The sequence below is a fragment of the Piliocolobus tephrosceles genome, chromosome 15 (assembly GCF_002776525.5).
Source record: "Piliocolobus tephrosceles isolate RC106 chromosome 15, ASM277652v3, whole genome shotgun sequence".
Lineage (NCBI taxonomy): Eukaryota > Metazoa > Chordata > Mammalia > Primates > Cercopithecidae > Piliocolobus > Piliocolobus tephrosceles.
The window spans coordinates 69,252,954-69,278,344 of NC_045448.1; the positions used below are offsets into that span (position 1 = coordinate 69,252,954).

Consider the following 25,391-nt stretch of genomic DNA (forward strand, 5'->3'; position numbering starts at 1 on the left):
ACACACACACACACACACACATATGAAATCCCCCTGATTTGTTCACTTCACTGACGTACAAAATGAGATCTCATTAATTTTACCATTTGGTGTCAATGCCACTGAGCCTGTAAGTCAACCCATTATAAGAACTGCATTCTTGTTTTTACAGTATCCTCCCAGGAAAACGCCAAGATTCTCCAAGGCATTTTCATATCCTAAGCGCTGTTCTCATTGATCTTGCATAGTAAATTGGCAAATTTGGCAGTACAGAAGACCTCTCTAACCTGATGTCACAAAGAATCATGCCCAGCCCATAGAGAGTATTCTAACTAACCATGTATGCCACTAGAATGTTAAACTAATGCTCTGGCACTGAGGTGGGTATTTCGAGCGTTTGTGACTTTACAGTCTATTATCTGTATTGGTTAAAATATATATGAACATATGCTAATATCACATTAATGAATTCTGTAAAAGGTTATTTTAAGACACTCTGTATTTAGGAAAGTACCTATAACAAAACTGCTAATGGTCGAATTAGGAATAAAGGTTAAGTGTGAGAATTTTTGTTTTTTATACTTTGTATAGTTTGAAATTGTTTTTACAATACATATGACTTTTGTGACTACAGGCAAAACTTGAAGACATTGTATGTGTATGTGTGTCTGTGTGTGTGTGTATGTGAAGCTATTCTTGCATTGCTATAAATAAATACCTGAGACTAGGTAATAAGAAAAGATGTTTAATTGGTTCACAGTTCTGCAGGCTCTATAGGGAACAGAGCGGCATGTGCTCCTAGGGGGGCCTCAGGAGCTTCCAATCATAGCAGAAGGCAAAGGGGGAGCACCCCAGCACATCACATGGTAAAAGCAGGAGTAAGAGGGAGCGGGGAGATGCCACACACCTTTAAAGGACAAGATCTCACAAGAACAGCACCAAGAGAATGGTCCTAAACCATTCATGACAAATTCACCCCCATGATTCAATTTCCTCCCACTAGGCCCCACCTCCAACATGGGGGATTACAATTTGACATGAGATTTAGATGAGACACCTATCCAAATTATATCACATTGGAAATATATACATCATGTACTATGCTGAGTTGAACATTACACACATACACACACACACCCTTGTTTATGAAGATAGTGTTTGATGCAGTGACAAAGAGAAAGAGAGAAAGCAGGCACAGATGAGCAGGAGCTCTGGACACACCGGAGCTTGGATAAGACGACAGCACCAACAAGGAAAAAGCTGATGAAAAGGCCAAGGAGTTGAGGGCAAGGTGCTTCCATACAAAGTGGCGTTTTTGTCTTAGCAATTTCAACTCTTTTTTCAAACCCTTCTTACTAAGTGGTGGCTTTCATTCTACTTTACATACTTTATAGAAAGTCTCAGTCCTTTTTGTCTCAATATTCCCAGTCCTCTCATTTTCACAGTGCTCTGGTTAGTAAACTTTGAAATAAACCAGTAATAAAAATTACTGGTTAATAAACATTGAAGGTGGTTTTATTAGGCCAACTGTATTGCTACAGCCTGGCTTTTGGCCAGTAATAAAAGGGGCTTTGGCATGTATTTCACTCCTTCCCAACATACACATGCATGAACACACACACGTACACACTCATGCGCAACTTGAAAATGATCTGAATGTAAGACAAGTTTTGAAATTTATTCAGTACACCACATGAAAGACTAATTACACATTTTAAACCAAGATATCCTAGGTGTAATTTGAGTTCATCCTTCTCCTGAGCATGTCTCTTTTCAAGTACAGGCGGTCAGCACAGAACTCAGACAGTTGACTTGACTTCGAATGATGTCATCTTCTTGGCCTGGTGCCTCTGACTGTTTTCCTGGCGGCAGCTCAAACAAATGTCAGGCAGATCTAAAATCAGAAGAGGGGAAAATGGTTGTGTGCAATCAACTGCATCAACCTAGATTTATTACAAAGCAACTCTGGGCAGAATGCAGAAAGGCTGAAGAATCTGAAAAAGCTCAAGATGCTTCCAAAGTTACAGGCCGTTTGCTTGAACTCTTAATTGAATTTACTAATCCAGTTTCCATGTTTACAGTTTATGTTCCTGGCTAACTTGATAGACAAAATGGTATCTCATTTTTTAGGTGGCACTTCTTTATTACTGGTAAAGATAAGCATTTTAAAATACATTGTATTGTTATTTGTATTTATTTTGTGTTAATTGCCTGTTTGTGCATTTTGCCCATTGTTTTTGAGATATGAGTGTTTTCCTTATTAGAATATAACAGTACTTCATATATTAAGGATGTTGACCTTTTGTTGGCTATATCCATCATAAATTCTTTTCTGGTTTGACATTTATCTTTTCGTTTTGTTTATGATTTTGCTGACTTCCAACTGTTTGCATTTTAATGCAGAAATATCTATCAATCTTCTCCTTTGGGATATAATCTATTGCTTTTTTGTTTTGCATAGTAAAGCCTTCACCACTCTGAAATCAGATAAATGTTTATCAATATTTTCTTTCAGTTTTTGACTTTTTTTTCAGTTGCTTATTTCCTTTCCTCCACAGTAAGACCCTTGGATTCCAAGTATAGATAATAATAGAAAGTATCATAATTATTTATTTGCTTTATTCAAAAATACATATACAATACTCCTGAAATACAAATATTAATACTGTCAATCCCTATATGATTATTGAAAACCGTCTGAAATATTTTTGAATATGCCCTTTTCATTGTCTCTCAGTTTTTAAATAGTTATTATCTATATTGACATAGCGTAACGCTGTTACATACTCTACTTTCTCTCTCTCTCTTTTTCAATTTTTATTTTAGATTCAAGGGGTACATGGGCAGGTTTGTTACCTAGGTATTTAATGTGATGCTGAGGTTTGGAGTATGAACGATCTCATCACCCAGCTACTGAGCATAGTATCCAACAGTTAGTTTTTCAATCGTTGTCCTCTTCTCTCCCTTCCCCCCTGTAGTCCCCAGAGTCTATTGTTGCCATCTTTATAGCCATCAGTACCCAATGTTTAGCTTCCCAGTTTTTGACTTTTGGAATTTAACCCTTTAAACTTTCCATATTGCATTTTGGACTACAGTGTGAGAGAAAATCTAAATAAATAATTTTCTCTACGAGTTGAGTCCTCTATTTATCATTATAAGTTACTTCATCCTTTTTTCATTTATGAGTTAAAGCATGACACAAATAATATAGGTTCATTTTAAAAATCAGAACATGCAGATAACATGCAGATAATTGAAAGGAAGAGAAAAACATTTGCATTTTCTTTCCACTCTGAGTTGAATGTCAGCAGTTTGCTTTGTCCCTCCAGACGTTTTCTTCTATGGATACACTTCCCCTCCAAATGGAATCATATTGCAATATGGTTTTGCAACCTGATGTTTCTCCATCCTGTAATATATCATGACTATCTTTCCATGCCAATCAATATACCTTTGCAGCACCATGTCCCAATGAATGTTTCCTTGAGATATACTGTACATTCAGAAAAGTACACATTTCATAAGTATACAGTAGGATGAATTTTTACCAGCTGAACACATCCTTATCATGAGCTACCAGATCGAAAAATAGAATATTGTTAGCACCTGAAAAGCCCCCTGACTGGCTCTTTCTAGTCACCTTTCTCTCCCAAAGGTAACCACTGTCCTCCTATACTGACATTTAATAGCATAGATCCCATTTTTTAAAAACCAATTTTGTAGAGATGGGCTCTCACTATGTTGTCCAGGCTGGTCTTCAACTGCTCAAGCGATCCTCCCACTTGGGCCTCCCAAGGTTCTGGAATTACAGGCGTGAGTCACCCGCCGCCCAGCCTCACAGCCCGTTTTTGATAGCTATGTGGTGTTTGATAGCTATTTTTGATAGCTATGTGGTTCCATCACACATATATGTATCATAACATACTTGGTATAAGTTAAATTGTTTTCCCCAAAATAGTATGTTGAAATCCTAACCCCCAGTACCTGTGAATGTAACCTTATTTAGAAATGTGGTATTCGCAGATGTAATTGGGTTAAGGAGAGGTCATTAGAGTGGGTTGTAATTCAATATGACTGGTGTCCTTGTAAGAGAAAGAGGCCATCTGAAGACAGAGACACAGGAAGAACACCATATCATGGCGGAGGCAGGGGCTGGGGAGATGCAGCTGTACATAGAGGAAGGCCACAGGTCGACGGCACCCCCAGGAGCTACGAAGACACAAAGAAGTGTTCTGCCCAGTAGCTCTTTGTGCTACTTTCCCTAAGATTGCACCAAGTCAGTAGCAAAGATCCATCTCATGCCTTCAGAAGCTGTAACCTCACGGTATCAGGGCACTGTGGCATTTCACGTGGCCCTCACTGCATTAAAATCAGGCCATATTTCTCAAGGAGAGGCCTTTTCTTTCCCCTCTGCACCAGAAGCCCCAAGCAGCACTACCTGTGTTCTCCTGTCTCCCAGAGTCCCACTGCCCATGGCCCTGTCACTATGGGACTTAGTCAGGAAGACCAGAATCTGAGCAGATACCATGTGTGGGCTGTGTCTCTGACCTTTACTTGTCTCCTCAACTGTCTGCATGTAAAATACTCCAGAATGGCGATTCCACTGACCTATCAGACTTCATGCCAAGGCATATCCAGATCTTGATAGCAGGTACATCTTATATTTACACTCATTATTTCTTATATTTTGATATTAATAGGGCAAATTTTCTCCTACTGCTCTTCTTTTACAAAAAATTCTTGTAAGCTATTACCTGTTTATTCTTGTGGATAAACATATGAATAGTTTTCCAACTTCCAAAGTAATCCCATGGAAAATGTGTTCGGGACAGAATTAGGTGAGTGAAACTAATGAAAGAGTTAACATTGTTCAGGTGTTTGGACCCCCATCAGGAAGGAGAGGCGTGTGTCTGTACCTATCTGAGTCTTCCTCCTGGGGGTGTGGGGAGGTGGAGAGGACCGGTGGAGAGCAGCCCACCTGATCAGCTGAGCGGGCTTTGGGAGACCAGTCAAGCTTCCTGGCTCGCATGCTGCAGAGGTAATTGGAAAAGGAAGCAGGATGAGTTCTAAGCCAGCTCTGGCATCTTCCAGGAATCCTTTATTTCTTTCATAGCATTAGATGAGTGTATGCTGGAGAACAAATCTGGTGAAAGCAGAAAATAAGCTGATATAGTAAATTTGTCAGACAGGAGAAATTGTGACTGGACTCTGGAGCCAAGGATCATGGAAAGGAGGGCAAACTGAGGACAGGTAGATCTGCGTGGTGGCCCAGAGGAGTGCAGGGCGGGGGGTGGCGGGGGCTGGATTCTTTTATGAGCTCTGAGACTGGGATTCCTACACGAGCCCTGAAATCTGCCAGTACATTGGGCCAGTAGTTTCCCCATTTGAAAATCTGTTAGCTCCTTTCTCAACACGCATGTTCACTGAATGACCTCTAAGGCCCTCCTTGAATCGAGTTTCTCTGAGGCATTAGAGTTGACACATGCAACAGGAGTTGCATGGCTGAAGAAAAGCCCTAAGATGTTAAAAATGTTCACGTCTGAACCCAAGGGGCATAATTATAGAATAAAATGATGAAAAAGTGAGAATCCAAAAGGCCTTTGGGATGACTCTTGCCAGTGGAATAGGAAAGAAAAACATCCGAAGTAGCCCATGGACATCATTTAGAGTGGATGAGCCTCTGCAAAGGAAGTGCTTCCCAAACCAGTTATTTGGATCATGTGTGGCCAGGACTCCCTGGGATAGCAAATTCTCTCAGATATTATAGATCTCTCTGTGGGCAGGCTGAAGCAAGGCCCTTCTGACTCCTGTGCCCACGGAATCTAATCACAGACAAAATTTCCAGGCTTTTGGCATCCTTAGGGCAACAAGTTAAACAATTTTATCAATGGAGTCCCAGATTGTGTGTGTGTGTGTGAGAGAGAGAGAGACAGAGAGAGAGAGAGAGAGAAAGAGAGAGGGAGAGAAAGAGAGACAGAGCAAAAGTGAGAGAGAAAGACAGTCTTGCTCTGTTACCCAGGCAGGAGTGCAGTGGTTGAGAGAGAAAGACGGTCTTGCTCTGTCACCCAGGCAGGAGTGCAGTGGTGCCATCACAGTTCACTGAAGACTTGACTGCCAAGCTCAAGTGATTCTCCTACCTCAGAGCAGCTGGGACTAAAGGCATGCACCACCATGACTTAATAGTTTTTGCATTTTTTGTAGAGACAGAGCCTACTATGTTGCCCAGGCTGGTCCCAAACTCCTGGGTTCGAGCGATTTCCTGCTTTGGCCTCCCAAAGGGTTGGATTAGAGGCATGAGCCACGGTGCCAGGCTCAGATTTTGTTTTCCTTTCTTAAAAAAAAAAAAAAATTGAGTTCCAGATTTTGCTTTAAGCCAAGTTAGCCCTGGTCACAGAGACAGACCATTGAAATTCTAATAGGATTAACTCCTCAGAGGGCCCCAGATAGATGCTTGTTTCTCAGAGAGAGGAGAAGGAAGGGAGGGAAAGAAAATAACATGCAAACCCCAAACCCTTCTAATGAGTGCCCAGCAGGGCTTGCAGTGCAGACAGCCTGCCAGACTGCATCTACTCCCGTTATTCCACTTCCCCTAAGAAGGGGCTAGGCCAAATAATCACCCGAGTTATGCCCTCCTGACTCTGTCCTGAGAAGGTATCCACCACCTCCCTACTCTGAAGGTCAAACGTATCTTCATTGTGGCTGAACTCATTATTAGCCTCAAATACCATTTCCTGCCAGATCTTTGAAGTTGGAAAGGAAAATTCTAAGTTCTGTGTGGTAGTCAGCCTCCAAGGTGACCTCCATGTTAGCCTCCAGTGGTTCCACCTCTTGGCATCCACACACCTGTATGGCTCCTCTTCCACATTGTACCAGGGTTTGTTTTGTGATGAACAGCATAGAGCACACGTAGGAGAGTTTCACTGCCACATTGTGAAGTCACCCAGGAGACCTAGAGCTATGCCCACATGGTGAGGAACTGAAGTCTCCAGCAATAGCCGGTAAAAAAACTGAGGCGTGACAACGACCACATAAGTGAGCTTTGAGGTGCATCCTCCCTCACTTGAACACTCAGATGAGACTGCAGCCCTGGCTGACAGCTTGCTTCCAATATCATGACAGACCTAGAGGTTGGGATCACCCAACTCAGCCACTCCCAGATTCTTAACCCTCAGAATCTATGAGATAATATATTTGTTTTAAGTTGCTGTGTTTTGGGGTGATTTGTTATACCGTATAAGATTATGAATGCATTCCGTGATGCCTCATCAATTCTAGAGGCTATCAATTTTATCACAATCATTCATATCAAACCAGTATTGTTTCTTATTTTTGAGTAGAGACAAAGGCAGTCAGGAAGACATATGCTACATGGAATGACAAATGAACATTTGTGTATCTTGTGCCAAGCTCTGTTGTAAGTTCTTAGATTCCCAAACTCACTTGTTAATAAGAATCACCTGGAGCTGGGTGTAGTGGCCATGCCTGTAATCCCAGCACTTTGGGAGGCCAAGGTGGAGGGTTGCTTAAAGCCAGGAGTTTGAGACCAGCCTGAGCAACATAATGAGGCCACATCTCTGCAAAAAAAAACCTGAAAAACTTAGCTGGGCATAATGGCACACACCTGCAGTCATAGCTACCCTGAAAGGCTGTGGTGGGAGGATGGCTTGAGCCCAGGAGGTTGAGGCTGCAGTGAGCCATGATTGTGCTACTGCATTCCAACCTGGGTGACAGACAGAGTGAGACCCTGACTCTAAAGAAAAAAAAATCACTTGGGGTGCTGATTAAACATTTAGATGTCTAGGCCCTTCCCTCTGTTTGAAGTGGAACTTAGGAATCAGTAGGTTCAACTATCACTCCAGATAATTTGTATAATCAGGCAAATCTGAAAAACATTGCAGAATAGGATGCAAAAATGAGTGAGACATAGTTCCTTCTCAGAAGGAGTGCAAGATGGAAAGCAAATTTGTGCACAAAAGTGCATTTAAAGAGAACCACCAGAAGTAAGGAAGACATGAAAACCATTGGAGGAATTAAGGAGTGCTTCCTGGAAGAAATGACACGTGAGCAAAGTCTCAAGGTTAGTTACGACCCCATACGAGGTCAGATATAGAAAGAATCACCAAGGAATAGTAATAGCTGGCATGTCTCAGGTGCCTGCTAAGTGCCAGGCATTGTGCTAAGCATTTAACCCACCTTATTTTATTTAATCCTCACCACAACCTTATGAAGTAGAAGCTATTGTCATTTTTAATTCCAAATGAGGAAGGCTAGGTTTTGGGTACCACACTGCCCAAGGTGACACTGTTCACATGTGCAGAGCTAGGTAGAAAGGAGGCAGTGGACTCCTTATCTTATGCTCTTTACCACAGTCCTCTTCCACCTTCTAGGTGGCATGAGCCTCAGAGACGTGAAACTGCTGTGACATTTTTGCAAATGACAGGAGAAAGTGTTCAGGGAGGTATACGGGCCAGGGGAAGATACTACATGAAGTATTGGAACTTGGCAGTGATTTCCTAGCGCAAGTTCAACTCATTCATTTTGCAAATGAGGAAAGAGAATCCCAGAGAAGGTATATGACTTGCCTAAAGTCATATACATTTTTGTACATTTAGTATATTTTGATAGTGGCAAAATGTACTAAAGATCCAGTTCCCAGGCAGCACTCTCTTTCCACTACAGAAAATTGGAGGCCAACATCATATAGGCCTTTGTGGTTGCCTTGCTAAGGAGGTCTGAGCTACACTATAGGAGATACGTACAGTCATGGGCTGCATAATGATGTTTTGATCAAAGATGAACCACATATATGATGGTGGTGCCATAAGAGTATAATACCATATTTTTACTGTACTTTTTCTATGTTTAGATATGTTTACCATTGAATTACCATTGCCTACAGTATTCAGTATAGTAGCATACTGTTCTAATTTGTAGCCTAGGAGCACTAGGCTATACCATACAGATTAGGTGTGTAGTAGGCTATACCATCTAGGTTTGCGTTAAGTACACTCTGTGATATTCACACAACGAAACTGCCTAATGATGCATTTCTCAGAACGTATCCTCATTGTTAAGTGATGCATGGCTGCATATGTAAAATACACATAACATAAAATTCACCATGTTAACCGTTTAAGTTATAATTCAGTGACATGAATGCATTGACAGTGTTGTGCAACCATCACCACTGTACCTTGCCAGAACCTTTTCATCATCCCAAAAGGAAACTCTGAACCCATTAGATAATAATCTCCTATTCCTCCTTCCCTTCAGCCCCTGGTAACAACCGTTCTACCTTCTGACTTTATGAATTTGCCTATTTTAAGTATCTTATATATGTGGAAGCATTCAATGTTTGTTTTTTGTGATAGGCTTATTTAACTTAGCATCATGTTTTCAAGATTGACCCATGTTGTAGCGTGTGTCAGTATATCATTCCTTTTTTCCCCATTTTCTCATTGTGGTAAAGTGAAAAAAGCTATTTACCATCTTAACGGTTTTTACATATACAGTTCAGTGGTATTAAGTACATTCAGATTGTTGTGCAACCATTACCACTCTCCATCTTCATAATTCTTTTCATTTTGCAAAGTTGAAACTTTGTACCAATTAAACAACAGCTCCCTACTCCTCCTTCCCCAAGACCTAAGCAACCATCATTCTACTTTCTGTCTCTATGAATTTGATTACTCTAGCTACCTCATGTAAGTGGAATCATACAGTATTTGTCTTTTGTGGCTGGTTTATTTCACTTAGCACAATGTCTTCAAGGTATATCCATGTTGTAGCATATGTCAGAATTTCATTCCCTTTGAAGGCTGAATAATATTCCATTCTGTGTATATACACACACACACACACACACACGAAGGGGCTTCAAACATCCGTGGAAAATGCATATTATGAAAAAAGTAAGCATGGATTTCAAAATTTTTTTGCACCCAAATAAACTTGTACTCATTTATTACAACACGTCTAAACAGGATCTAGTTTGAGTCACTAAGAAGGATAAGATATTAGTTTGAGAAGAGCCCCTATCAGAGGAACACGAATTCTGAAAAATTGAAGCAAGGGCAAACATGAAATTTACAGTGAAGTTTGGTGGAAGAATGGTGAAATCTCTGATACTTTATGAAAACCTTTTTGTGGGCAATGACCCAAAGATATCAGCAGTTTACAAATGGACACTCATTTCAGGAAGGGTCGAGAGGATGTTGAAGACGATGTCTGTAGCAGCAGACCATCCACACGATTTGTGAGAAAAAAATTAATCTTATTCATGCCCTAATTGAAGAGGACTGATGATTAACTGCATAAACAATAACCAACACCACAGACACTTCGATTGGTTGAACTCACTCATTTCTGACTGGCAAATTAAAGTTAAGCACACTTTACACTTGATGGGTACCAAAATTGTTGTGCCCAGGTCAGCTGTAGATAAATGTAGAGCTTTCAATGGAAATATGAAACAAGTGGGTAAGATCATGAAAGATTTCTTTGAAGAACTGTAATAACAGAAGAAACAGGGCTTTACTATTGTGATCCAGAAGACAAAGCACAATCAAAGCAATGGCTACCAAGAGGTGGGAGTGGTCCAGACAAAGCCAAAGCAAACTAATCAAGAGCAAAGGTCATGGCAATAGTTTTTTGGGGGATGCTCACAGTATTTTGCACGTGGTTTTCTGTAGAAGGCCAAAGAATGAAATATCTGCTTATTTTGAGGATATTTTGAGAAATTGGCCAAAGCTTTAGCAGAAACAATGCCTGTAAAAGCTCCACCAAAGAGTCCTTCACCATGACCATACTCCTGTTCATTCCTTTAATCAAACAAGGGCAATTTTGCAAGTGTTTCAATGAGAAATAATTAGCTATCCATCTTACAGTCCTGATTTGGCTCTTTCTGACTTCATTTCCTAATATTCAAAAGTCTTTAAGGAGCAGCCATTTTTCTTATGTCAATAATGTAAAAAAAAAAAAAAAAAAAAGGCTTCATTGATACGGTTAAGTTCCCAGGACCCATGCCAGGCCTGGTGGCTCATGCTTATAATCCCAGCACTTTGGGAGGCTGAGGTGAGAGGATTGCTTGAGGCCATGAGTTTGAGACCAGCCTGGGCAACCTAGCCTGACCCGGTTTCAACAAAAAATTAAAAATAAATAAATAAAATCAAAAAATTCCCAAGATCCTCAGTCCTTTAGAGATGGACTACATGGCTGGCAGCATCACAAAAGCATCCTGAATGTGGTGGAGCTTATGCTGAGAGCTAAAGTTTATATATTTTTATTTTTATCTTTTAATTCGATTTTCCCACAAACTTTTGGAAATTCCCATGTGAGTGTATGTGCATATGCGGAGCATTTTTCTTATCCCTTCATCATTGATGGACATTTGGATTGTTTCCATGTCTTCTCTATTGTGAATAATGCTGCTAAGAACGTGGATGTACAAACACGCCTTTGAGACCCTGTGTATTAGTTCATTTTCATGCTGCTGATAAAGACATGAAACTGGGAACAAAAAGAGGTTTAATTGGACTTACAGTTCCACATGATTGGGGAGGCCTCAGAATTATGGCGGGAGACAAAAGGCACTTCTTACATGGTGGCATCAAGAGAAAAATGAGAGAGAAGCAAAAGCGGAAACCCCTGTTAAACCCATCGGATCTCATGAGACTTATTCACTATCACGAGAATAGCACAGGAAAAACAGGCTCTGGTGATTCAATTACCTTCCCCTGGGTCCCTCCTGCAACACACGGGAATTCTGGGAGATACAATTCAAGCTGAGATTTGGGTGGGGACACAGCCAAACCATATCACCCTGCTTTTATTTTTTTGGGTTAGACAGCCAGAAGTGGAAACACTAGATCATATGGTAATTGTATTTTTAAAGTTTTTGAGGAAACACTATACTGTTTTCTACAGTGGCTGCACCACTTTACTTTCCTACCAACAGTGCACAGGGTTCCAGTTTCTCCACATTCTCACCAACACTTTTCATTTCTTTTTATAGCTGAATAATATTCTATTGCATGCATATACTATATGTATTTTGTTAATCCACTTAGCTGATGGACATTTGGGTTGTTTCTGTCTTTTGTCTCATTTTTCTCTTACTGTGAATAGTGCTGCCATGAACATCGGTGTATGTGTGTCCCTGCTTTCAATAGTTTGGGGTTACATACCTTGGAGTGGAATTGTGGGACTGTATGCCTCATTTTTTGAGGAATCTATGGGCTTGTAAAGGTAAACTGTGCTCTGTAAGTCAGCGCTGTCCGTCCCAGTCTTCTGAGCAGACAACCCTGGGCGGGGGTCCTTCCTCTCTCCAGTGTGCTACCCCGCCCCCTTGTTTGCTCTCTAGAAAGCACTTCTCTGAGCCTCTTTTACGGAGAGGTAGGGCAGCTGGCAACGAAGATTGCCTTGGTGTCCAGTCAGGCTGGCCCAGGGGACCAGGTTGGGGCCGGCTCTTGCGTGTCCCTTGAGGAGGTGTGTGGACAGCGGGGGAGGCTCCTGGGTCCTTTGCAAGCTCGCGGCTGAGTGGGGCCGTATCCGCCCACTCAGACGGCGCTGGGCTGCCAAGGTGAGCCGCCGAGGAGCCCGGTGCCCTTAGGCGGGCACAGCCGCCCCGCATGGGTGCCCCCGGCTCGGGGTTGACGCAGAGCCCTGCCCGGAGCCCCAGAGGCCCCGTTCCTGCCCCAGGCGGCCGTTTCGAAGCCTGAGCCGGGCAACGCGCCGCTCGCCTGGCTCGGCTCCCTCCCGCACGTCCTAGTAGCAAGCGGCAGCCTGGGCGCTCCGGACACTCCCGTCCAGGGCGATCCCGGCCTCCGCAGCCCTGCTGGCCCGGGCGACCCCCGACACGCCTCTCCTGGAGCTCGCACCTTGGCACCCCACGGCCACCGGAGGCGGGGACAGGGAGTCCGGGGCGGGCCGGGCCGGGGGATCTGCAGCGGCGGCGCGAGCGTAACTCCCCAGCCAGAGCCGGGAAAGAGCCCCGAGCAGAGGAGGAAGGGAGCGGGGACCTGCCCTCCGCCTGCAGGCTTTTGGAAGAAGCGTCTCCTATTACGGCCCCGGAATAAGAAACCCGGACCTTGCCCGCTGGGCTCCGCGATGCCGCAGGTACAGAGCCCGCCCTCCCGGGGAGGATGCTCCAGGGACCCCGCGCTCCACCGGCTGCGGCCGTGGGGTGCGGGGGCTTCTGAGTGAAGAGGGGGCTTTGCAAGGGATTCACTCCTGTGCGTTTCTTCGGGAGAGCCAGGCTTCCCCTCCTCTGTCCTTAGGGGAAGCCGCCCAGGCTCCAGGGAGAAAGTTGGGAGCAAGCGGGGGACTTGGCAGCAGGGGTTTGTGAGAGAGGCTCCCAGCGATTGAGAAGTCACCAGGTGGGGGTAGGACTGGGGTTCCCCTCTGAACGGTGAGAATAAAGGAGAAAAGACGGCTGGACATTCATCCTTAATCTCGTGACGCCCTCCTCTCCACCCCCGAAGTTTCTATATTCTTTGCTTTTATAAACACTACTTTGAGCCTTCAGGTAGCATGCTTGTAGGGGTACCCCTCCAGGAGTGGCATGCCCCTGTGACCCACGGGGCCTGCAAGGAGTGGGCCCTGTCCCGCCTGGGCTCCAAGCCTGCCCACCTCCTTCTTTCCGGCTGAGTTCTACTTCTCCTCCCTGACAGGGGCAGAGGGCAAAGGCTGAGCCAAACAGAATTGAGAGCTCAGAGGAAGGAAAAAATCAGGGTAAGGAGTTGGGAAAGAGAGGCAAGGAGAGGCAGCAGTGGGGCTGAGCCTCACTGGGGCACAGAGGGACTTTAACCCTGGCCCCAAGAAGACAGGCTCCAGATGTTTTGCCTTGGAGGAATATGGAGAGCAGGCTTTCCTGGGGGTGGGGAGGTCGGGTCCTGGGCATTTTCCTCATCTCCCTTTCCCAGGAAACTCAGGCTTGCATTCTTCCTCTGTTCTCCTGACATTTGTCTTAGGGTGCTCTGCAGACCTCAGCCCTCCTTCTGTGTCCCACTTGCTGGTCTGATGTCTTCAGGGTTTGGGAGGGACTGCAGGGAGGGGGCAGGGGATAGGGGGACTCTGGCTGCCTCCCTGTCCCCACCAGGGCAGCTGACACTCCCCCAGACCCCTCACCCCTGCCCCATTGTGTGGTGTGGTGGAGTCCCTGTATCAGGATTTCGCTCCCCTTCCTTGCAACTGATGGAGGAGGCCTGAGAGCTCAGTAGTAACTCCTTGGAGTTCTAGGGTGTAACACTCTCCTCCAGGGAGCTCCAGGCTGTGCAGACATTATTGATCTCCCGCCTGGCAGATGTTGAACCTCTGAGTGTTTAAGCTATTTGCCTCTGGACACTCAACCAGCCAAGGAAAAATTTTGCTCTAGAGTCCCCATTCTCATCACTTGGTTAGTCACAGGTTGTGACTTTACCCTACAGCTTCTGCCTGGGGACAGACCTTCATAAATGCTGTTTCCAGTTTCTAGGGTCACAGCAGGTTCTGATGTGGGAACACGAAGTCCAGCAACGACAGAGGAAGGTGGCTGTTCTATGGCTTGTGATTTTAGAGCCATGTTTTGCCAGAAGAGCAAGGAGAGCAGACAGGCTTGTCTGAAAGCCCTCCCTCTTAAAGAGCATTTAAAGTAATTTCTTACTCTTCAGCCTCCCCACACTCCCAACTTTTGTCCTTGAGAAAAGGTGCAACATTTCTGAGTCTTCAGTGGAATAGAAATAAACTGAGCCAGTGCTTGATTGTCTCTATAGCAATCCACCCTTCCCTAATTGAGCATGTGGTTTTCATTCGTTTTCTCCCATTGGTTCCTTTATTTCTACTCCATCACCCTATGTTCACTCTGGGCAGGTAGCTAATAGGTCTGCTTAGGTTACAGGGTGGTTTTAAATTTGGCAAGCTTTACTCTAGCATGTAGCCAACTGTTTGTATATCTTTCAAAGGTTTAGAATGGAGCTCAGACACCATACCCCAAAGATGCTGGCAGAGACATTCTGACTCATTAATGGAGAGCTGGCTGATAGCAGAGAGGGGTGATATCAGCCTTGCAGACATTGCCCCGGGGAATTCTGAGCAGTGTTGCTCACAGCACCACCTGGCCAGATGGAGACCACCATGGGGTTCATGGATGACAATGCCACCAACACCTCCACCAGCTTCCTTTCTGCGCTCAACCCTCATGGAGCCCATGCTGCTTCCTTCCCATTCAACTTCAGCTATGGTGACTATGATATGCCTTTGGATGAAGATGAGGATGTGACCAATTCCCGGACGTTCTTTGCTGCCAAGATTGTCATTGGGATGGCCCTGGTGGGCATCATGCTGGTCTGCGGCATTGGCAACTTCATCTTTATCGCTGCCCTGGTCCGCTACAAGAAACTGCGCAATCTCACCAACCTGCTCATCGCCAACCTGGCCATTTCGGATTTCCTGGTGGCCATTGTCTGCTGCCCCTTTGAGATGGACTACTATGTAGTGCGCCAGCTCTCCTGGGAGCACGGCCACGTCCTGTGCACCTCTGTCAACTACCTGCGCACTGTCTCTCTCTATGTCTCCACCAATGCCCTGCTGGCCATTGCCATTGACAGGTGAGTGCAGCACCAGTGGGGGCAACAAAGGCGGTCAGGGAGGAAGGAGCACTGGAATTGCTCCCTCCTGTACTGCAGTTGCAGATTGATGAGAGGTGTCTCTATTCACCCTAGATGTGGAGGCATGGGGGACTCAAAAGCTTGCCCATTGACTGACAGTGAAAAGAGTTCTCCTTTTCTAGCTTTGTTCAGACAGAAGGCAGCAGAGCCCTCTAGAGTTGGGTGATGGGAAGCTTTTGATCTCCCCTGCCATGGATGTTTTCCTAGATGTTATACCTTTCAAGATCTAGAGTAGACAGGTAAGAGGAGATATTGAGGAACACTTTAAGCTCCAGGCAGTTACCTGTTGAGTCACCTTGGAAATCTTGAAGGAGGTTTCTATCTCATCAAGACTTCCTCTACTAACATATGACCTTCTAGCATCATCTGTTTTTAAATAAGATTCAAGAATTTGTGGCTGGCTGTGGTTAATAGTTCAAGCCTATAATCCCAGCACTTTGGGAGGCCGAGGCAGGAGGAGCATTTGAGGCCAGGAGTTCAAGACCAGCATGGGTAACATACCTAGACCTCATCTTTTGAAAAAATAAAAAAATTAGCTGGGTGTGGTGGTGAGTGCCTATAGTCCTAGCTAGTTGGGAGGCTGAGGCAGGAGGATCACTTGAGCCCAGGAGTTCCAGGCTGCAGTGAGCTATGTTCATGCCACTGCACTCCAGCCTGGGTGACAGAGGGAGACCTTGTCTCTAAAAAATAAATAAATAAATAAAAAAGATTGAAGGATTTTTTTGAAAAGAAAAAGAGAACATATGCTTATTTACTTTTTGTTGTTGCATTAATCCCTTTGTACCTTTTAGTCCATTTGCACAGATAGTGCAGAAGAACTGTTTCTGGTGATCACAAATAAAATCAGGAAGAGCAGCCCTTGCATGTCTTCCTTCAACTTAGTCTCTTCCTTTAGTGTAAACTTGTGCTAATGGGCCAGGCTGGTCTTCGTTCCTTGGGGGACAATATTTGCTAGCTCCTCTGCCCACAGTTGGACTGTCATTACAAAGCACCCGGTTACAGTCTAGAGACAATTACCCTGAGGATCAAATCAGGCCTCTGTGTACTTGATCTGAACAGCCTGTCTCTGTCCCTTAACCCAGAGAGCCTGAGGCATACATGCTCTCCCTGTTCTCTGGCCTCAGGGATCTGAGGGGGTTTGACCTGGCCCTCGCAGTCAGGACGGTGTTCCAGGGAGGAGCACAGCTAAGAGAGCTTGTTTTCTGAGACCACAGGCAGGGCGAGCAGGGGTGAGATGACCGAAAAGGATAACCTGAGTAAAGGGGGTTGCCAAGGAGCCTCTGTCTGTAAAACCGCCGAGGGGTGAAACCTCTGCCTCCCTTCTCCAGGGAAGGACATCGGGAGTTAGCAGCTTAGATAGCCCTTGGTCTGTCCCCGTAGATCCTTGCAGAACGCTACTTCTCCTTGGCCAAATTCCCTCCACTGAATCACAGAGTCCCGCAGCTTTTCATTTACCTGGGCAAGGACCCCAGGTGAACCCACAGAAGGAGCAGGAGGAGAGCAGTCAAGTAGAGTATCTGCCTCCTAGGTTCCCTTCAGAGCTGCCAAGGAAGAGCTCCAGGGACTTTGTCTCTGAACTTTTCTGAAAACAGAAGCTGCCACCTTCTCTCTTAGCCCATGAACAGGACAAAGCATACAGAGTCATTTCCTGAAGTTTCATACTAGCAAGAAACTACATGTGCTCAGCTACTAAAAGTGGGGTAGGGGGCCTCCTGTGGATTGGGACCCTACTCCCTGGATGAGATCCATTTTACCACTTGTATGGAGTAACAGTGGTAGGAGAAAGTAGCTTCAAGGGGAAAGGAAGCCAGGATACACTAAGGGGCATTGGGTTATTTGGAACATGTAAGAGTGATATCTATGTCAACCAGTCAGTCTCCATCTACTGAAATTCTTCAAGCTCATAACCTCCTTTCATACCAAACAGAGCTTGTCTGAAATACTGCAAGCTTTTCTCTTGCAGTGTGTTTACACAACGGAAATTAGATACAATAAGAAAGATGAATTAGAAAAAATGCTTTGCACCATGGGGGCTGCTATGGTTGAGTGGGGTTATGATTGGAAGCTTGTACCCAGACCTCGAGGAAAGCACCGTGGGCCTTCACAGGGCTGCCCAGTGGTCTTGGCAGATGAGTGGCTGCTCCAATGCCCATTCGTTTATTGATGTTTGTGATCTTTTCTTCAATTATTTTTATTTGTATGTGTTGTTACCATCTAATTGTGGTCTAGGAATCATTGATTTTTCTCTGGTCTCATGTGTTGTTCAGGATTTGATCAGTTGGGAGCGACTAATTTTTATCTTGGTTTATAACAAATACACTTAGTTGTAAAAATGCCTTTATTTTTGTTAAATGGAACTTCTGTAGCCATGTTAGCAGTTATTCTGCCTGGATTTAAATTCTGGCTGGATTGTGTGTTGGGTCTTCTGTTAGTTATTTGGCCTCTCTCTGCCTCCGTTTTATCGCTTATAAAATGAGGATAAAAAGAAAGCCTATTGTATTGGGTTGCTTTGAGGATTAAATGAAATGATATATTTAATTGCTTAGAACAATATTTAAAACAGTAAGCAATACATAAACAGTGGATGTGATAATTCTTAATTCTTAAATTAACCCTTATAGGAATGTCTACAGCAAAAAAGCAGATAAACTAATGAACATTTCTGATACACTAACCCCTTTGTTTTCATTGAAATTATTGTTTTTATTATGTGGTTTTTAAAAAATACAAGATTTCTACAAAATGCTAGAACAAAACTATTTATCGTCTACCTGCTTGCATTTATTTATATTATTGGTTCCATTGTTCTCCCAGGCATCTAACCTAGAAGAAAGTCTCCTTTGCCCCGGCTGCTCTCCCTTCTTCACCAGCATTCATTCAACTTCCAGGTCTTGGCAATACCCATTTGTTCATTAGAGCTGGTATCCTAGTCTCCTCTTGGTCTTCCTGCCTTCATTGTTTCTTGGATCTCCCCATCTGTCAACTCTACTCCCCTGACAATCCATCCTAAGTTTTCATTCATTCATTCATTTAAACAATGCATTTTTATAGAGTAACTATGATGTGACAGATGCTATTGCAAGCACTGGAGATATGACAGTGAATAAGACAAAAAAAACTCCTTGCTTTCCTGGAGCTTATACCCAAGGGATGGGGAGAGATCCAGTCAGGCAAACAAAAGAGGAAGGTAATTTCAGAAGCAAGAAATACTCTGAACAAAAAACAAGCACACATGTAAAATGTTGAGAGTGACTCTAGGTGGGGCCTATTCTAGGTGAGTAGTCAAGAGAAGGGTCTCCGAGGAGTGGCCTTTGAACTGGCTTATGAATGATGCAGGGGGAAAGAGCCTGCCTTGGGAAGACAGGGAGCAAGCATTCCAGACAAGGGGGATTGTAAGTGCAAAGGTCCAGAGGCAGGAACAAACCAGACGGGTTCTATGAACAGAGGAACAGAGAGAAGGCCCCATGTGGCCCGAGGGAAGTAAGCAAGGCTGCAGCCAAATTAATCTTCTGTCTTGTACATGTCTCCTCTCTCTTGCTTAAAAGACCTCTAATAACTCCATTGTCTACAAAGTATGGCTCAAACCCTTTCATCTGTTCTTCCAAACTTTTATTATCTAGCCCCAGACTGCTTCCTGGTCTCATGGTTAAACGCATTTATGTCCTGTTTCCCCAAAAAACGTTGCAATCTTTTTAAGAACTGTCACCATGGCTTTTTATATTAAAAAAAAATTCTTTTAGAGATGGGATCTTGCTGTGCTGCCCAGGCTAGTCTTGAACTAGTCTCAAGTGATTCTTGTGCCCCTACCTCCCAAAGTGTTGGGGTTACAGGTGTGAGCCACTGTGCCCAGCCAGCTTTTTACATGTCTGTTCACCCAGTGCCAGGCACTCGATGAGGGTGAAATTGCACGAAAACCCTATTAGGTGCCCAGAATTCACAGACAGCAAAAGGTTATAAAAGAAGTAAGACACAATCACAGCTCTTGAGAGGCTGACCATCTGGAGTTGCAGGTAGGATGGGACCAGGGAGAACTATCACTTACAAAACAGTTAAAGAATAAGTAAAGGATAAATTTGAAGTAAAATTTAGAGAAGGGTAAGATCATTATGTACCAGAGTAGTCAGAGGAGGCTTCATGCAGGAGGTGGACTTCTAAGTGTCCTTCAACAAATGAAGATCAACAAAGGAGAGACAAGTTTTCCCAAGAAAGTGAGTAAAACAGTGTTCGGAAAAGCCTAGAGGTGGGAATGCCTGAGGTGAGTCTGAGGTACCTTAGAGAGGGATGTCGGGCGTGGGTAAGAAACAGAAGGACAGTAGAGATCAGAAAGAATAGGATCTATTCCAGAAGGTCTCAACAGCTAGGCAGAGGGAGTCAGACCTGAGGGAAGCAGGAAACTAAAAAAGATCGTGAGGCCAGCTGCAGTGGCTCATGCCTGTAATCCTAGCACTTTGGGAACCCTAGGCAGGTAGATCCCTTGAGCTCAGGGTTCGAGATCAGCCTGGGCAACACAGAGAGATCCTGTCTCTACAAAAAAAAACTAGTGTGAATTTAATAGGATTAACAGGGACTAATGTGAATTTAACAGGGTTTGTAAGTGCTAGTTCTCCCTGGTCCCGTCCTACCTGCAACTCCAGATGGTCAGCCCCTCAAGAGCTGTGATTCTATCTTACTTCTTTTATAACCTTTTACTGCCTGTTAATTTACCAGGCATGGTGGCATGTGCCTGTAGTCCCAGCTACTCAGGAGGCTGGGGTGGGAGGAACCACTGGGTCCAGGAGATAGAGGCTGCAGTGAGCTGTTGTGCCACTGCACTCCAGCCAGCTTGGGTGACAGAGCAATACTCTGTCTTAAAAAAAAAATGCATCATGAGAGACCTCTGCCCGAGCCACAGGTCTGGGTTTCCTTTTAATGTGTAGACACTAAGATCCCACAGCATGTGGGGGCTCCAGGGAACTTCTCTTTTACCCAGAATCCTGAGGAAACTGGCCAGTCTATATACCTGTGAAGAAGCTCTCTTCTTCCATCTTGATCAAGCTAAGGCCTGAGTAATCTCGCCCAACCTTAGGAAGCACAGAAGCCTCCTGGTGAGCTCATTAGTCAGGGCCACTGGCCTGAGGATTGGGTTGTGTTATCTCTGCCCATTCCATGACTAGCCTAGTAGCTGCTGGGACCACTGTTACCATGATTTGATCCGGGACTTGGTCCTGGGAAGAGAGACAGAGCCCAAATACTTCTTTTCCAGCCCAATGTTATCACAGTTATTGCCTGGACCATCTCTTTGTCTAGTAGCCTTTATTCCTTGTTCTCTGGGAACTGTTAGCTCTACATGAATCTGGACCTAAGCCACTGTAGTGGCAGACACACAGGGCAAGCCAAGGGCATACTCATAAGCAGAGAAAAGCAGCTGCCGCATGTCAGACCCCTTTTTGGAACACCAATAGTTAGAAACCAACTGTGATGGAGAGGAAAGAGGAGAAGGGCTGCTGGGATGCCAGGAAGGCAAGAGGAGGGGGCATCATTTGCTCTTGGCTGAAAAAAGGAGGAGGTAAAAAGCATTCAGAGAGGCCACTGGATTTGCAGCAAGATGTAGGTCTGAGTCATTGTTCTGTTGATATCTAGTTGTGTGGCTTTTTGGCAGGTTAATTTCCCCAAGCCTCAGTTTTCTCATCTATAAAGTGGACATCATCACTGTCTTACTTATTTAATAGGGTTGGAATTATCTAGTGAAAAAGTGGATTTGAAAATGCTCTGTAAATTGTAAACTTCTTTATAAACATAAGCAAACATAGCATTACTAATGCTAGAGTTCTAGAGTTCTGGTCCTAGCATTGACAATGCTGATGGAAATCCTTGAAAGAGTTTTCCGCAATTTGCCTATTTGTAAATATATCAGGAATGCCTCCCGCACAGCTCATGGCACTAATCCTGGGGATGGAGTTGGGGTGATGTCAGAGAGACTCAGAATGAAATAACTATCTGATAGTCACAGATTACCCTGAAGATTAGTTCTGATGTATAGAGTTTATCCTACAAAATAGAAAGTAGGAGAGGACTTACAAATCGAGTATTTGCCAATAACAGGTAAAGGAAAATTGCTGTGTATACGGAATAGCTCTGGGAAAAAATACATTTTAAAATGTTAGTAATTCCTTGTATATTAATAGCTTACTGTAGCTATGTGCAGTGTCTCATTGGAGCCTCATAGTATCTAGGTAATATTCCTATTTTATAGATGAGGGAAGTGAACCTATAGGGATAAGAAAAATGACTCAGATTCATAGAGCAGCTTTCTGGCAAACCTGGGATTAGATTTGTGGTCTTCTGAGTCTTAGGTTGGTGTTCTCTCCCATATGTTTATTGAAAACACACTCTGTTTGAAGCATCATAAAGGCTTAGGTAGCTACTATCGGGAAAAGGAATGGAATTATGTGGTGAAAATTCTTATAGGGAATAAATATGAAATAGGAAATTGCTTTGTCAGAGTAATCAGCAGAATGTGGTGGGGCAGACAGAGAGGCAATGGAGCCAATGAGAGCAGAAGGTCTAAACTCTCCGTTTTCATTGTAAGTCAGGGCTAGTTTGAGGCTCTGGTTACATCAGGAGCACTGCGGTCTTAATGAAGGGCTCACGCTCGTGCACTGACAATGGCATTGCCAACATCCTGCACACATTTCCCTTTTTACTTCTGGCACCTGGAAGATTGGCTAGAGTGCCAGGGATGGCAGTCAGCGGGTGTCCAGAGTGGGCGCAACCCATCTTACTTCATCTAACCTCTGGGGGCTAGAAGACAGCTGGAGGCTTACTCCTGCCAACTCTTTAAAGGAAGCTCAATAGGCTTGAGTGCCCAGGCTGTGAGGGAGGGACAGGAAGAGCAGAAATACAATCAGGAAAAAAAAAGTAAGTAAGAATGAACCTCTCTTCAAATCAAAATTCCAAGAAAGATGACTTCATAAGGATTGGTTTCAAAAAAAACAGAGCTGGTTTGGCTTTCCTTCAGGCCCTGGTCACATTTGCTCTGGGCTCTACCTGGGATAAGTTCTGGACACGTGAGACCGTGTTTGTTTCTAGTGTTGACCAATCAATCCCCTCCCACTTCACTCCCCATCTCTCTCTTTCCCCAACTTCCACCCCCTGCCAGCCACAGGATGTCTTCCAGGAAACCGGAGCTCTCTGCATAAGCTGTGTGCATTCTCTCTGGGAAAGAGGCTATCAGCTCTCATGCCGCACAATGACTCACATCCCCCCTAGAAAGTGCTCTCTCTGTTTCTGGACCACTGTGGTAACAGCAATGTGGGTTTTCTTTTTTCTTTTTGAAAGGACAAAAGCAGTGTCTTTTTACTGTCTGATGCTTTGCGGTTGAAAAAAAAATACATTCATGTATATTCTCAATTGATTTTCACATCAACCCTGTGAGGTAGGGTTAAATGTTTTCTATCAAGGAAGGGTCCTGTGGTCTGTGACCTTGAGAAAGTCATTCATCTCTCACTGCCTTCCATTTTCCCACCTGAAAATGAGGCACATGGCCACAAGCTTTTCCTCCTCCTTTGCATGCAAAGCAACAATTTTTAGAATGTGGAATGAAGAAAAACCTTTGCCCACTGTTTCCATTGGAAAGGGCAGATTCTCCCAACTCTTTGAATTATCTTGCCCTTTTAGCTCTAAACTGAGAGGTAATTAGAATGAACAGCCCAAGAACAGGAAGGAGCTGGGAACAGCGCCAGGCTAGAAACCGATGGGAGGAATTATTATGTTTAATACTAATTGTTATCATTTTGAGTACATATTAGGTTTAAAACTGTGCCAGGCACAGTGCATACATTATCACATTTAATATTTAACAGCCAACAAAACTTTTGCAGATAAGGAAACTAAGGGTCAGAGTGCATCAACAAAACTTGGCTGAGGTTGCACAGCTAATTAGAGATGACCCTGGGGTTTGCTTCAAGTTGGCCTTTTGCAGAAGCCCATGTACCACTGGGAGTTTCCTCCACACATACCATTTGGTTGCTCCTTAGAATGTTGCAAAATGAAATAGCAGATTCGCTTGAGCCCAGGGGTTTGAGACTAGCTTGGGCAGCATATGGAGACTCTGCCTCTACAAAAAATAATGAAAAAAAGTTAACGCGGGTGGTGCATTGCACCTCTAGTCCCAGCTACTTGGGAGGCTGAGGTGGGAGGATTGCTTAGGCCTAGGAGTTCGAGGCTGCAGTGAGCTATGATCATGCCACTGCACTCACTGCACTCCAGCCTGGGTGACAGAGCAAAACTCTGTTTCAAAAAAAAAAAAAAAAATTATCCAGCACTTCTTTCTCACAGTGGCTGCCTCCACTTGTGTTCTTGACGTAGGTATCTGGCTATTGTCCACCCACTGAGACCACGGATGAAGTGCCAAACAGCCACTGGCCTGATTGCCTTGGTGTGGACGGTGTCCATCCTGATCGCCATCCCTTCCGCCTACTTCACCACCGAGACGGTCCTCGTGATTGTCAGGAGCCAGGAAAAGATCTTCTGCGGCCAGATCTGGCCTGTTGACCAGCAGCTGTACTACAAGTCCTACTTCCTCTTTATCTTTGGCATCGAGTTCGTGGGCCCCGTGGTCACCATGACCCTGTGCTATGCCAGGATCTCCCGGGAGCTCTGGTTCAAGGCGGTCCCTGGATTCCAGACCGAGCAGATACGCAAGAGGCTGCGCTGCCGCAGGAAGACGGTCCTGGTGCTTATGTGCATCCTCACCGCCTACGTGTTGTGCTGGGCGCCCTTCTATGGCTTCACCATCGTGCGCGACTTCTTCCCCACCGTATTCGTGAAGGAGAAGCACTACCTCACTGCCTTCTACATCGTGGAGTGTATCGCCATGAGCAACAGCATGATCAACACCCTGTGCTTCGTGACAGTCAAGAATAACACCGTTAAGTACTTCAAAAAGATCATGCTGCTCCACTGGAAGGCTTCTTACAATGGCGGTAAGTCCAGTGCAGACCTGGACCTCAAGACAATCGGGATGCCTGCTACTGAAGAGGTAGACTGCATCAGACTAAAATAACCCCCTGGACTTTGCAAAGTTTAAGCACAAGGCAGGGTCCTGCGGACACTGACTAGCGTGCTTGGATGCACATCAACCTGGAACTTTTTGTTTGTGGCAGAGGGCAGAGTAAAAGGACCACTCTGTGAACCATGTTCTCAAGGAACTCAGTTTCTAAAATGCATGTGACCAGACACTATCAATAGTGGCATTTGTTGAATGTTTAATTTGCACACCAGTAGGTACTGGTAAGACCTATATATGTTGATGACGTTTAGCTGGCAAAATGAAATTGGAATTAAACAGAGGAAAATGTTGTGGTGCAGATAGAAATAAGGGAGTTTCCACAAAAGAACTGGAGTAGGTATCTAGGATTGCAGTACATGTGTTCGTAGTGTGAGGGTATCTCTGGGCCATCCACCTACTCATCACACACTGATCTGGCCCATCTCTGGGAATATTCTTCAGCTGGAGTTCATGCCTAACATTTGCAAGACTGGAGCAAGAATACGAAAGAGACTCTAGGCTCCTTGTGCAGCCCTTCTCTTCACATCTCTCGTGGCGAGGGGCCTTGCATGCATGTGCATGGACATCCCAGTATTCATGGTCAAGTTCTGTGCAAACTCTTCCTCCCACACTGCTCTGTGGCCACCCTCAGGCCCAGAGGTCTGCACATAGGTGGTAAGGCTCTTCATCAGAAGAACTGGCCCGGGGAAGAAGACACATAGACCCTGGATGCCATTTGG

At 44.6% G+C, this 25,391-nt stretch overlaps 1 protein-coding gene across 1 annotated transcript; it reads left to right on the top strand.

The window, feature by feature from the left end:
* The first annotated feature begins 12,834 nt into the window (after positions 1 to 12,834).
* Positions 12,835 to 24,943, top strand: PROKR1 (prokineticin receptor 1). The gene is made up of 3 exons (XM_023224128.1): positions 12,835 to 13,095; positions 14,919 to 15,563; positions 23,970 to 24,943. Exons 2-3 carry the CDS (start codon positions 15,079 to 15,081, stop codon positions 24,664 to 24,666), a joined length of 1,182 nt encoding a protein of 393 aa, XP_023079896.1. The 5' UTR covers positions 12,835 to 13,095; positions 14,919 to 15,078; the 3' UTR covers positions 24,667 to 24,943.
* The last annotated feature ends 448 nt before the right edge of the window (positions 24,944 to 25,391 follow it).

Coding starts and splice junctions, on each gene's coding strand:
- PROKR1 (XM_023224128.1), top strand. CDS start 15,079: ATGGAGACCACCATGGGGTTCATGGATGACAATGCCACCAACACCTCC. Junction 15,564..23,969: donor CTGGCCATTGCCATTGACAG/GTGAGTGCAGCA, acceptor TTCTTGACGTAG/GTATCTGGCTATTGTCCACC.